The 13,628-nt window shown below is 35.5% G+C and overlaps 1 protein-coding gene across 1 annotated transcript; it reads left to right on the top strand.

Moving 5' to 3' along the window:
* The first annotated feature begins 223 nt into the window (after positions 1-223).
* On the top strand, positions 224-1,150 carry LOC138382535 (olfactory receptor 9S13-like). Its single transcript, XM_069467001.1, has one exon. It carries the CDS (start codon positions 224-226, stop codon positions 1,148-1,150), a length of 927 nt encoding a protein of 308 aa, XP_069323102.1.
* The last annotated feature ends 12,478 nt before the right edge of the window (positions 1,151-13,628 follow it).

Below are 13,628 nucleotides of genomic sequence, written 5' to 3'. Positions count from 1 at the left end.
TTTTCTCCTTCTTCTTCCTCCTCCTCCCCTCATCCTCCTCCCCCCTCCTTTCCCCTCTTTCTCCTCCTCCCCCTCCTCTCCCCTCCTCCTCCCCCTCCTCTCCCCTCCTCCTCCTCCTCCTCCTCCTCCTTCTTCTTCCTCCTCCTCCTTCTCCTCCTCCTTCTCTTCCTTCTTTCTCTCTCTCTCTCTCTCTCTCTCTCTCTGTGTCTCTTACACTTACACAATGGCAAATTTTACACATGTCTCAGAGTTTGTTCTGCTTGGATTCCGTGGGGGTCCAGGAACGCAGACCATGCTATTTCTGATATTTTTGATCCTGTATGTCATAGCTGTGGTGGGAAACTTTGGTATGATTGTAATTATCAAGACGGATGCACGCCTCCATACCCCGATGTATACCTTCCTCCAAAGCCTCTCATTACTGGACATCTGCTATTCTTCCACAATTGCCCCCAGGGCTCTGATGAACTGCATGAAAGAGGACCGCACGGTGTCCTTTGGCGGGTGCGCTGCTCAGTTCTTCTTCCTGTCTCTCTTCGGCACCACGGAGGCATTTCTCCTGGCTGCCATGGCCTATGACCGCTTCATCGCCATCTGCAACCCTCTTCTGTACCCTGTGACCATGTCTCCCCGGGTCTGCGCACTATTAGTGTTGGGCTCCTACTTGTGGGGTGTACTCAATGCTGTCACTCAAACAACAATGACCTTCAGGTTGCCCTTCTGTAGGTCCAATGAGATCAATGACTTTTTCTGTGATGTCCCCCCGCTCTTGTCCCTCTCATGTTCAGATACTTTTATAAACCAACTGGTTCTTCTTGGTTTCTGTGGTTCCATTATTGTCGGTACCTTCTTGGTTGTTCTGGTCTCCTACATCTACATCATCTTAACCATACTGAGGATCCAGACAACGCAAGGGCGCTGGAAAGCCTTCTCCACGTGTGCCTCCCACCTAACTGGAGTGTGCTTGTTTTTCGGCACAGTTTTCTTCATGTATGCACAACCCAGTGCCACCGTCTCCATGGAGCAAAGTAAGGTAGTGTCCGTCTTTTACACTATTGTCATCCCCATGTTGAATCCCCTGATATACAGCCTGAGGAACAAAGACGTCCAGCAAGCTTTGAGGAGAAGCAAGCAGAAGCTCTCTCTGTGATTACTGTGCCTGTGGATCTCAAGTCACCCTGGACTTTACTCCAAATCACTACTACTCATGTAGATTATGTTTTAGGAATATGGCGTTACTGGGCTTCTTAATTTCTTTATTGAAGCCTGTGATATAGAAGACAAAGTGTGTTCCAATTGTCTTTATATGTTTAACAGTTAACAAAACCAAGGCTTATGAGGAATAAAATGTTGCAGACTGGAAGAATGGGTGATTGAATAGATGGGTATATATGGTCATTTTCTCTCATGTATAGCATCTTGATCCATCAGAATATAATTATGTAAAACAATTGTATACTTTGATAAAAAATTCAATAAAATGCTTATCTTGAATACAGATCAAGTACAAATATAGATCATTTTCAAAAGAAAAGAAAAACAAAAGAGCTGTAATATTTTACCTAAAATATTTAGAAATATATGTTAGTAATTCACATTTTTCATATTAAAAATAAATTAGATAAATTTTAATAATAAGTTCTATTTAAAACAGCCATTATGGAGGTATAATTGACATATGATAAATTCACATAAAGTGTACAACTTGTTATGTTTTGACACGTGTATACATTTGTGAAACCATCCCCACAATCTAGATAATGAACACAATCATTACATCAAATCATGCAAAATGTTTCCTTGGACCCGTTTCTAATGCTTCCCACACTTCCTCCATGAAACAACCTCCTACCGTATGCAACCACTGATCTGCTTTTTTCACTACAGATTAATTTACCTTTCCTTGGGGTTTCACCTAAATTAAATTATAAATCATGTAATCTTTCTTTTCGGGTGGGGCATGGAAAGGGTCTGGTTGTTTTTAGTCAGCATAATTATTTTGAGATTCATCCAATTTGTTGCTCATATCAATGGTTTATTTAGGTTCATTACTGGAAAATATTCCATTGTATGACTATCTTACAATATGTTTATTCATTCACTTAATCATAAACATTTGGGTTGTTTCTAGTTTTTGCCTATAACAAATACTGTTGTTATGAACATTTTGTGTGTGTGTACACATATTTTTGAGTATGTGTTTTCATTTCTCTTAAGTATATACCTAAAGAGTGGAATGGTTGAATCATATGGTAAGTGTATACTTAACACTTTAAAACTGTCAAACTGTTTTACAAAGTGTTTATACAATCAATGAGAGAGTTTCAGATCCTCTGCATCCTCATTAACATTTGGCATTTTCTGCCTTTTTAATTTTAGCTATTCTAATGAGCATGCAGTGGTATCTAATTTTCATTTAATTTGCTAAATAACAAATGATGTTGAACATTCTTTTCATGTGCTTACGTGCCCTCTGTATGTTTTTGTTTGGTGAAGTGTTTGTTCATATATTTTGCTTATTTTTCCCCACGAAGTAGTTATTTTTCTTATTATTGATATCTAAGAGTTCTTTATGTAATCTAATGCATACTCAATGTTAGACACAGTTTTATTTCAAGTATTTTCTCACAGAGTGTGGCATGTCTTTTCATTCTTTTAACAATGTCCTTCTAAGAGACGTGCACATTTGATTACAGCCAATGTATTAATTGGTTTCTGTATGGCTTGCTCTTCTGCTATCTAATTAAAAAAAATTGGCCTAATCCAAAGTCACAAAGATTTTCTCCTATGTTTTTTCTACAGGTTTTATAGTTTTAGTTCTACATTTTGGCTCATGATCATGTTTAGTTAATTTTTTATATGGTACAAGGTATACATCAAAGTTTGTATTTTTTGCACATGAATCTAAAAGTTTCAGCCCCATTTCTTGAAAAAGCTATTTTTTTTAACTGAATTTTCTTTGAATCTATGCCAAAAATCAGTTGCCCATGTATATGTGAAATTTTCTTCTGGACGTTTTACTGTATTCTATTGATCTATTTGTCTATCTTTACACCAATATCACATCTTGATTATCATAATTTTATAAGTCTTAAAATCAGGTAGTGTTACTCCTCCACTGCTTACCCTCTCAAAGCTATTTTTCCTGTTACAATTGACTTTTTATTCCCCATATAATTTAAAACTTAATTGTTCAATTTCAACAAAAAGGCTGCTGGAACTTTAATTAGGATTAAATCAAATCTGTACATCAATTTGGAAATAAATGTCTTCTTAACAATATTGAGATTTCTAACCAATGAACACAATTTTTCCCTTCATTTTCTTCATAATGCTTTAATGTCTCTCAGCATAGTTTTACAGTTTTCAGTGTAGAAGTCTTTCATGTCATTTTTCAGATTAATCCATAAGTATTTCATGCTTTTGGTGCCACTGTAAAAATATTCTTTTCACAATTTCAATTTCTTTATTTCTATTTTTTTATTTTTTTGTTTTTCAGCTCATTATGGGGGTACAGAAGTTCAGGCTATATATATTGCCCATGCCTCCCCATCCCCCCGAGTCTGAGCTTCAATTGTGTCCATTCCCTAGACAGTGCACATCAGACTCATCATGTAGGTGTGCACCCATTCCCTCCCCCCTTCCCATCCCCCCCAGTCAGAACTTCAAGCGTGTCCATTCCCCAGACAGTGCTCATCGCACTCATCAGGTAGGTATACATCCATCCCTTCCACCCAGCCCCGACCTCTGTCCGATACCCAATTGGTGTTATTCCCAAATGTGCACTCAGGGAAACCAGTTTGCTGGTGAGTATATGTGGTGCTTATTTTTCCATTCTTGGGATACTTCACTTAATAGAATGGGTTCCAACTCTCTCCAGGAGAACCAAAGAGATGCCATATTGCTGTTATTTCTTATACCTGAGTAATATTCCATGGTATACATATACCACATTTTGCTAATCCATTCATGAATTGATGGGCATTTGGGTTGTTCCACATCTTTGTGATTGTGAATTGTGCTGCTATAAACATTCGGGTGCAGGTGTCTTTTTGATAGAATGACTTTTGTTCTTCTGGGTAGATGTCCAATAATGGGATTGCTGGATCGAATGGTAGGTCTACTTGAATCTGTTTAAGGTATCTCCACATTGCTTTCCACAGGGGTTGCACTAGTTTACAGTCCCACCAGCAGTGTATGAGTGTTCCTGTCTCTCCACATCCACGCCAACATGTATAGTTTTGGGACTTTTTGATAAAGGCCATTCTCACTGGAGTTAAGTGATATCTCATTGTGGTTTTGATTTGCATTTCCCTGATGATTAGAGATGTTGAACACTTTTTCATATGTTTGTTAGCCATTTTTATATCTTCTTTTGAAAAATTTCTATTCATGTCCTTTGCCCACTTTTTGATAGGGTTGTTCGATTTTTTCTTACTGATTTTCCTGAGTTCTAAATAGATTCTTGTTATCAGTCCTTTATCTGATGTGTAGTATGCAAAAATTTTTTCCCATTCTGTAGGTTGTCTGTTTACTCTTGTGACTATTTCTTTGGCTGTGCAGAAGCTTTTTAATTTGATCAGGTCCTATTTATTTATTTTCGTTGTTGCTGTGCTTGCCTTAGGGGTCTTCTTCATAAATTCTTTGCCTAGGCCAATGTCTGTAAGAGTCTTTCCTACGTTTTCTTCTAGAATTCTAATAGTTTCCGACCTAAGGTTTAAGTCTGTTAACCACCGTGATTTGATTTTTGTGAGAGGTGAAAGTTGTGTGTCCTGTTTTAGTCTTCTACATGTGGATATCCAGTTTTCCCAGCACCATTTATTAAGTAAGGGATATTTTCCCCAGAGTATGTTTTTGTCTGCTTTGTCAAAGATTAGATGGCTATATCAGGATGGTTTTATATTTGGATTTTCTGTTCTGTTCCACTGGTCTGTGTCCCTTCACTTGTGCCAATACCAGGCAGTTTTAAGAACCACAGCCTTGTAGTATAGTTTGAAGTCTGACAAATTAATACCTCTCATTTTGTTTTTGTTGCTTAAGATTGCTTTTGCTAAACGGGGTCTTCTCTGGTTCCATGCAAAGCGTAAAATTATTTTTTCTATATCTGTGAAAAATGATGTTGGTAATTTAATAGGGATTGCATTGAATCTGTAGATCACTTTGGGCACTATAGACATTTTAACAATGTTGATTCTATCGATCCATGAGCATGGTATGGTTTTCCACCTATTTACATGTTCTGCAATTTCCTTCCTCAGGGTTTCATAGTTCTCCCTATAGAGGTCCTCTACTTCCTTAGTTAAATATATTCCTAGGTATTTTATTTTCTTTGTTGCTATTTTGAAGGGTATTGAGTCCTTAATTTGGTTCTCCGTTTGACTGTTATTGGCATATATGAATGCCTCTGATTTGTGTGTATTGATTTTGTATCCTGAGACTTTACTGAATTCATTGATCAATTCCAGGAGTCTCTTGGTTGAAACCTTGGGGTTTTCTAGATATAACATCATATGATCAGCAAAGAGTGAGAGTTTGATCTCTTCTGTCCCTATTTTGACTCCCTTGATTCTGCTCTCTTGCCTGATAGCTCTCGCAAGGACTTCCAATACTATGTTGAAAAGTAATGGGGACAGTGGGCAGCCTTGTCTGGCTCCAGTTCGAAGTGGGAATGCTTTCAGTTTTTCCCCATTCAGTATGATGTTGGCTGTGGGTTTGTCATATATGGCTTGTATCATTTTTAGATAGGCCCCGTCTATGCCTATTTTGTTAATCGTTCTTATCATAAAAGGGTGTTGAATTTTGTCAAATGCTTTTTCTGCATCTATTGAGAGGATCATATTATCTTTATTTTTGCTTCTATTTATGTGGTGAATTACATTTATAGATTTGTGTATGTTAAACCATCCCTGCATCTCTGGGATGAAGCCCACTTGGTCGTGATGGATTATTTTTTTGATAAGCACTTGGATTCGATTTGCTAGAATTTTGTTGAGAATTTTTGCCCCTATATTCATAAGAGAAATTGGTCTGTAGTTCTCTGTTTTAGTTGCATCCTTTCTTGGTTTTGGTATCAGGATTATGTTGGCTTGGTAAAAAGTGTTGGGGAGAATCCCCTCCTTCTCTATATTGGAAAATAGTTTATGTAGGATGGGCACCAGTTCTTCTTTGTAGGTATGGTAAAATTCAGGTGTGAACCCATCTGGTCCAGGGCTTTTCTTTTTGGGAAGGTTTTTTATTGCTGTTTCGATTTCAGATCCAGATATCAGTCTATTCAGGAATAATGGACTTAAATAGAATGCTAGAACAAATGGGCCTGACTGACATCTACAGGACATTCTACCCCAAAACCACTGAATATACTTTTTTCTCATCAGCTCATGGGACATTCTCCAAGATTGACCATATCCTAGGACATAAAGCATGTCTTAAAAAATTTAAAAATATAGAAATTATACCATGCATCTTCTCAGATCACAGTGGAATAAAAGTAACAATGAACCCTAACAGAAATCCTCACTTCTACTCAAAGTCACAGAAGCTAAATAACCTTCTCCTGAACAATCATTTTATAAATTAAGAAATCAAGTCGGAAATCAAAAGATTCTTTGAATTAAACGACAAAGGAGATACAATGTATCAAAATCTGTGGGACACAGCTAAAGCAGTCCTGAGAGGAAAATTCATTTCCATAAATGCCTATACCAAAAAGACAGAAAACTTACAAATAGACAATCTAATGAATAGATTCAAAGAGCTGGAGAAGGAAGAACAGACCAACCCCAAACCCAGCAGAAGGAGAGAAATTATTAAGATTAAATCAGAACTAAATGAAAAGGACAACAATCAAACCATAAGGGAGCTTAATAAAACAAAAAGTTGGTTCTTTGAAAAAATAAACAAAATTGACACACCTCTGGCTAGACTAACCAAGAGCAGAAAAGAAAAAACTCTTATAACCTCCATCAGGAACATGGAAGGAGAAATCATGACTGATGTCACAGAGATACATGATATCATCTATGAATTCTACAAAAATCTTTATGCACACAAATTAGAAAACCTGGAGGAAATGGACAAATTCTTAGAAACACACAGCCTTCCCAGGCTCAACCAGGAAGAAACACAATTTCAATTTCTGATTGTTGATTGACAATGAATAGACATTCAATTGATTTGTACATGTTGGCTTTGTATCTTTCAAACTTCCTCAATTCAGTTGTTATTTCTAGTAACATTTTCATATATTGCATCATATTTTCTACATATACTATCACATTTTCTTTAAATATAGTATTATTCCTTCTTTTCCAATAAGGTGATTTTTACCCTTTGACTGATTTCTTTCATTTCTGTCAGATAGTTTTCATTTATTTACTTATTTATTTATTTTTACTTTCTTTCACTGGCTAAAACTTCTAATAGAAAGTAAGTGAAAAACAAGAAAAAATTTAAACAAAAACTATATATCCATTTTTTTCCTTAGGAGGGCTCTATATTTAAAGATTATTATTTCAAAATATGAAGGGGATACAAATGTTTTAGGTTACATGTATCACTTTTATAAAGCCTGAGTCCTGGCTAAAGGTGTGCCTGACATGCATATAGTGTTCATAGTACCCATTAGGTAGGTTTTAGCCACTCCTCTTCTCACTCCTCCTCCCTGGATGATTTCCATTAGGTTTTACTTACCTCTGTTTACATGTGTGCTCATTGGCTAGTTCCAATTTAATAGTGGTGTTTGTTTTTCCATTCTGAAGACACTTCACTTAGGAGAATGGTCTCCAGTTCCATCCAGATTGCTGCAAAATGAATTAATTCACCTTTTTTATGGCATAGGAGTACTCCATAGTGTACATACACCACATTTTATCAATCCGCTCATGAACTGAAGGGCATTTGGATTGTTTCCACATCTTTGCAATTGTGAATTGTGCTGCAATAACACATTCAAGTACATGTGTCTTTTCGATGAAGTCTTTTTTTCCTTTGGGTAAATACCCAGTAGTGAGATTGCTAGATCAAATGGTAGTTCTACTTTTAGTTCTTTGAGGAATCTCCATACTGTTTTTCATAGATTTTGTACTTATTTGCAATCCTATCAAGAGTGTATAAACATTCCTTTCTCTCTGCATCCACACCAGCATCCATTATGTTTTGACTTTTTGATAAATGCCATTCTAACTAGGGTAAGGTGATATCTCATTGTGGTTTGAATTTGAATCTTCATGATGATTAGTAATGTTGAGCATTTTTTCATATGTTTATTGGCCATTTGTCTATCATCTTTGAAAAGCTTCTGTTCATGTCCTTTGACCACTTTTTGATGGGATTTGTTTTTTTTCTTGCTTATTTGCTTAAGTTCTTTATAGATTCTGGTTACTAGTCCTTCATGGATGTATAGCTTGCTAATATTTTCTCCCATATTTTGGTTGTCTATTTGCTCTGTTGGTTATTTTCTTAGCTGTACAGAAGCCTTTTAATTTAATCAAGTCCCATTTATTTATTTATGTTGTTTATGTGATTGCCATTGGGGTCTTCTTTATAAATTCTTTGCCTAGGCCAATATCTAGAAGAGTTTTTCCAATATTTTCGTCTAGAATTTTTATGGTTTCATTTTATAGAACTAAGTATTTTATCCATCTCAAATTATTATTTGTGAGTTGTGAGAGGTAGTGGTCCTATTTAATTGTTCTGCACGTGACTATTCAATTTTCCTGGCACCATTTATTGAATAGGGCTTCTTTTTCCCACTGTACATTGTTGTCTGTTTTGTCAAAGATCAGTTGATTGTAGGTAAATGGTTTTATATTTGGATTCTTTGTTCTGTTCCATTGGGCTATGTCTCTATTTTTGTACCAATATCATGCTGTTTTGGTTACTGTAGCCTTGTAGTATAATTTGAAGTCTGGTAACATGATGCTTCCAGATTTGTTATTTTAAAGCTTAAGATTGCTTTGGGTTTTTGAGCTCTTTTCTGGTTCCAAATCTCGTGTAGAGTTATTTTTTCTATATCTGTAAAGTATGACTTTGGTGATTTGATGGGGATTCCATTAAATCTGTAAATCACTTTGCATAGCATGGACATTTTAACAATGTTGATTCTACCAATCCATAAGCATGCTACATTTTTCCATATGTTTGTATCTTCTGCAATTTCTTTCCACAGAATTTCATAGTACTCCTTGTAGAGATCTTCCCCTCCTCAGTGAAGTATGTTCGTAGGTATTTTATTTTCTTTGTAGCTATTGTGAATTGTATTGAGTCTTTGTTTTGACTCTCACCTTGACTGTTAGTATATAGAAATGCTACTGATTTATGTACATTGATTTTTGTATCCTGAGGAGATACAAAATCAATTTCAGGAGACTTTTGGTGGAATCTTTGGGGTTTTTTAGATACAAGATTGTGTCATCAGCAAAGAGCGAGAGTTTGGTCTCCTCTTTCCTGATTTGGTTACCCTTTGTATTCTTTTCTTGTCTGATTGCTCTAGCTAGGATTTACACACTATGTTGAATAGAAGTGGTGACAGTGGGCATCCTTGTCTTGTTCCAGTTCTTAAGGGGATAGCTTTCAACTTTTCCCTAGTCAGTATGATGTTGGTTGTGGGTTTGTCATGTATGGCTTTATTTATTCTGAGATATGTTTTTTCTAGGCCTAGTTTGTTGAGGATTTTTATTGTGAAAGGGTGGTGGATTTTGTTGAATGCTTTTTCTGCATCTATTGAGAGGATCATATAGTCTTTGTTCTTGCTTTTGTCTATTTAGTGAATCACATTGATTCTTTTACACATGTTGAACCATCCTTGCATCCCTGGGATGAGGTCCAGTTGATCCTGAGGGATTATTTTTTTTAATGTGCTATTAAGTTCAGTTTACTAGTATTTTATTGAGGATTTTTGCATCTATATTCATAAGGGATATTGGTCTGTAATTTTTGTTGTTGTTGTTGTTGCTTTGTTCTTTCCTGGCTTTGCTATCAAGGTGATACTGGCTTCATAAAATGAGTGGGGGAGGATTCCGTCCTTGATTTTTTTTTTTTTTTTTTTTTTGTAGAGACGGGGTCTCACTCTTGCTTAGGCTGGTCTTGAACTCCTGAACTCAAACCATCTGCCTGCCTTGGCCTCCCAAGTGCTAGGATTACAGGCGTGAGCCACCGCAACTGGCTCTTCTTGATGTTTTGAAATAATATTTGTATTACTGGTACCAGGACTTCTCTGTAGGTCTGAAAGAATTCAGTAGTGAATTCATCTCTTCTAGGTCTTTTTTTCTAGGGAGTTTTTAAAATTACTGTTTTGATCTCACTATTCATTATTGGTCTGTTCAGGAGTTCTGTTTCTTCCTGGTTTTGTCTTGGGAGGTTGTGAGTTTCCAGGAACTTATCCATTTCCTCTGCATCCTCTAGTTTATGCACATAGAGATTGACATAGTATTCATGGATAATGTTTGGTATTTTTGCAGTATCATTTGTAATGTCACCATTTTCATTTCTGATTGAGCTTATTTGAGTTATTTTTCTTTTGTTCTTGGTCAGTCTAGCAAGAGGTCTATTGATTTCATTTATCTTTTTAATGAACCAACTTTTAGTTTTGTTAATCTTTTGTATTTTTTTGTTGTTGTTTTCCAATTTATTTATCTCTGCTCTGATCATTATTTTTTTATTGTACTGGTTTTCAGTTTGGTTTGTTCTTCCTTTTCTAGTTCCTTGAGATGTGACAATAGGTTGTTAAGTTGTGTTTTGATGTAGGCATTTAAGTCTATGAATTTTCCCCTAAGGAATTCTTTTGATGTGTCACAAAGATTTTGACAGCTTTCATTCCCTTTGTCATTCAGTTCAAAGAATTTTTTGGTTTCCACCTTAATTTCCTTCTTGACTCAGTAATTGTTCAGCAGCATGTTGTGTAATATCCAGGACTTTGTGTAAATTGGAGTATTTCTCTTGTGATTTCTAGTTTTATTCCAGTGTGGTCTGAGAAAATACATGGTATGATTTGGAGTATTTTAAAATTTGATGAGACCTGTTTTGTGGCCTAAGATATATGCTCAATCTTGGAGGATGTCCCTAGTGCTGCTGAGAAGAATGTGTATTCCCCAGTTTTGGGGTAGACTGTTCTGAAATGTCTGTTACGTCCATTTGACTTAGAGTTTGGTTTAAGTCCATTGTTTTTTCATTTATTTTCTGTTATAATGATTTGTCAATCTCTGACAGTGTGGTTTTGAGGTCCCCAATGATTATGATGGTGCTATTTTTTTTTCTTTTTGCATAGCTCTAGTAAAATTTGCTTTATGTACATTGGAGCTCCTGTGTTGGATGCATATATATTTAGGATTATTATGTCTTCTTGTTGGATCACTCCTTTTACCATTATATAATGACCCTCTTTGTTTTTCTTTATGTTAGTTGACTTAAAGTCAATTTTATCTGATACAAAGGTAGCTACTCCTGCTCTCTTTTGATTTCCATTTGCATGGAATATTTTTTTCATCCTTTAATGTTAAGTCTACATGTGTCCTTGTGATTTAGATGTGGTTCCTGGAAATAGCAGATATTTGAGTTGTGTTTTTTTTAATCCATTCAGCTAGCTTATGTCTTTTGAGATGTCCATTCAGTCCATTAACATTGATTAATAGCATTGATATGTGGGATGTTCTTCTGTTCATCATGTTGGGTTTACCTTTTTGCTTTGTTTTACCTCTTGTTCCATTGTTTTACAGGAGTTGTGATTTTTGGTGGATTTTTTAGATGAATTTATACTGGTGGGTATCTGTTGTTCTGATTTCTGTATAGCACTTTTCTGAATATTTTGTGTAGGGCAGATCTGTTCATGGCAAATATTCTCAGTGTTTGCTTGTCTGGAAAAGACATAATTTCTCCGTTAATTGTGAAACTTAGTACGGCAGGATACAAAATTCTAGGCTGGTAGTTTTTCTGTTTAAGTCTATGGAAGATGGGGCCCAATCCCTTCTGGCTTGTAAGATCTCCACTGAGAAGTCTGCTATTAGCCTGATGGGTTTTCCTTTGTAGATTATTTGACACTTTTCATCTTGCTACTTGTAGACTTTTTTCCTTCATTTAGACTTTGGCCAAGTTGATGAGTATATGTCTTATAGATATTCTATTTACTATGAATCTTCCCAGCATTTGATGAGAGCGTGGAAAGTTCAAGGCATCTAGGGTCCTCAAGATCAAATACCAGAGACTGAAAAACTACACAGTATTAGAATTCTGGAATTCTGCAGAAAGTCTCCTTCTAGTACTCCATTGATCATTGATGAGTGCGCACATAAGGGGTACGCTCAAGGCTGGAGAGAGAAACATTAGAAAAGATGAAAGGTAGCAATGACTGTCACTCACACAGCATCAGGAATTGTGCCTTTTCTCAAGGGTCAGAATGGAAAGTCTCATCACTCCCAGGACATTGGATATAGTACATAGGATTGCCTTGTTTTAGTCATGGGGAATAATTAACTCCAGACTGATAAACACTATTCTGATTCTCATTCTCTCTTTCTCTTTCCTTCTCTCTCTCTCTCTCTCTCTCACACACACACACACACATACACAAACTCACAAACACACATCTTAAAAGCAAGGACCAAAAGAGACAAACTGTGCCCAAGAAATCTGAATACCAGAACAAAGGTCAATAATATGTATAAGAATACAACACTATGCAGAACCCAAAAGGATAGAATTCAAAATGCTGGAATACTATGTCTGGAGTATCAGGCATAATCAGAATTAGAAAAATATGAACCATAGTAAGGAAAATAATCATTCAATATAAATCATCTTAGAATTTATGCATATGTTAGAAATAGCAGAAAAGGACACTAGAAAAATTATAACTGAATTTGTTTTTGTGAATATGATCACAGATAAGTTAATTTCACCTTTTTAATTCTCTTAAAGTATTTCATTTTTAATGAAAATATTATATTTAATAATTTATGTACTCAAAAGTTTATTGATGGATATTTATTTACATTTTCTTTTTTCTATTATAAGCTATGCTCTGAGTTATATTCTTGCAGCTCCATCCTTGGGCACTTATGTAAGTATATTCAAAGGATATAGTTTTTACAAAAGACTTGTGAGATGCAAATCACATATCATAAAATTTGCCCATTTAAAATGGACAATTTAGTGTTTTTTTAGCATATTCACAAGGTTACATAATGTAATCTTACAACATTTTCATCATCCCAAAAAGAAACACCATGTCTACTAGCAGTTACTCTCCCTTTTCTCTTTTCTCAGCTCCTTGTACATATTAATCTGTTTTCTGTTGCATGGATTTTCCTTTTCTGATATTTCATGTAATGTAATCATACAATATATACCCTTTTGTAACTGGCTTCTTTCACTAAGGACAATGTTTATAAGGATCATCTATACTGTAGAATGCATTATTAATAATACTTAATTCTTTTTTATCAATGAATGTTATTCCAGTGTACAGATATAGTAATTTTGCTTACTCATTAATTAGTTGATATACATTTGAGGGTTTTTTTTCCTTTTTGGCCAGTATGTATAATGCTAATATGAACATTGGTGTGCAAGGTTGGTGTGGACATATGTTTTCTTTTCCTTTCTTTCTTTCTTTTTTTTTTTTTTTGAGACAGAGT

Source organism: Eulemur rufifrons, chromosome 4 (genome assembly GCF_041146395.1).
Source record: "Eulemur rufifrons isolate Redbay chromosome 4, OSU_ERuf_1, whole genome shotgun sequence".
In the NCBI taxonomy this organism is placed as follows: Eukaryota; Metazoa; Chordata; class Mammalia; order Primates; family Lemuridae; genus Eulemur; species Eulemur rufifrons.
This window is presented reverse-complemented; position numbering and strand designations above follow the sequence as displayed.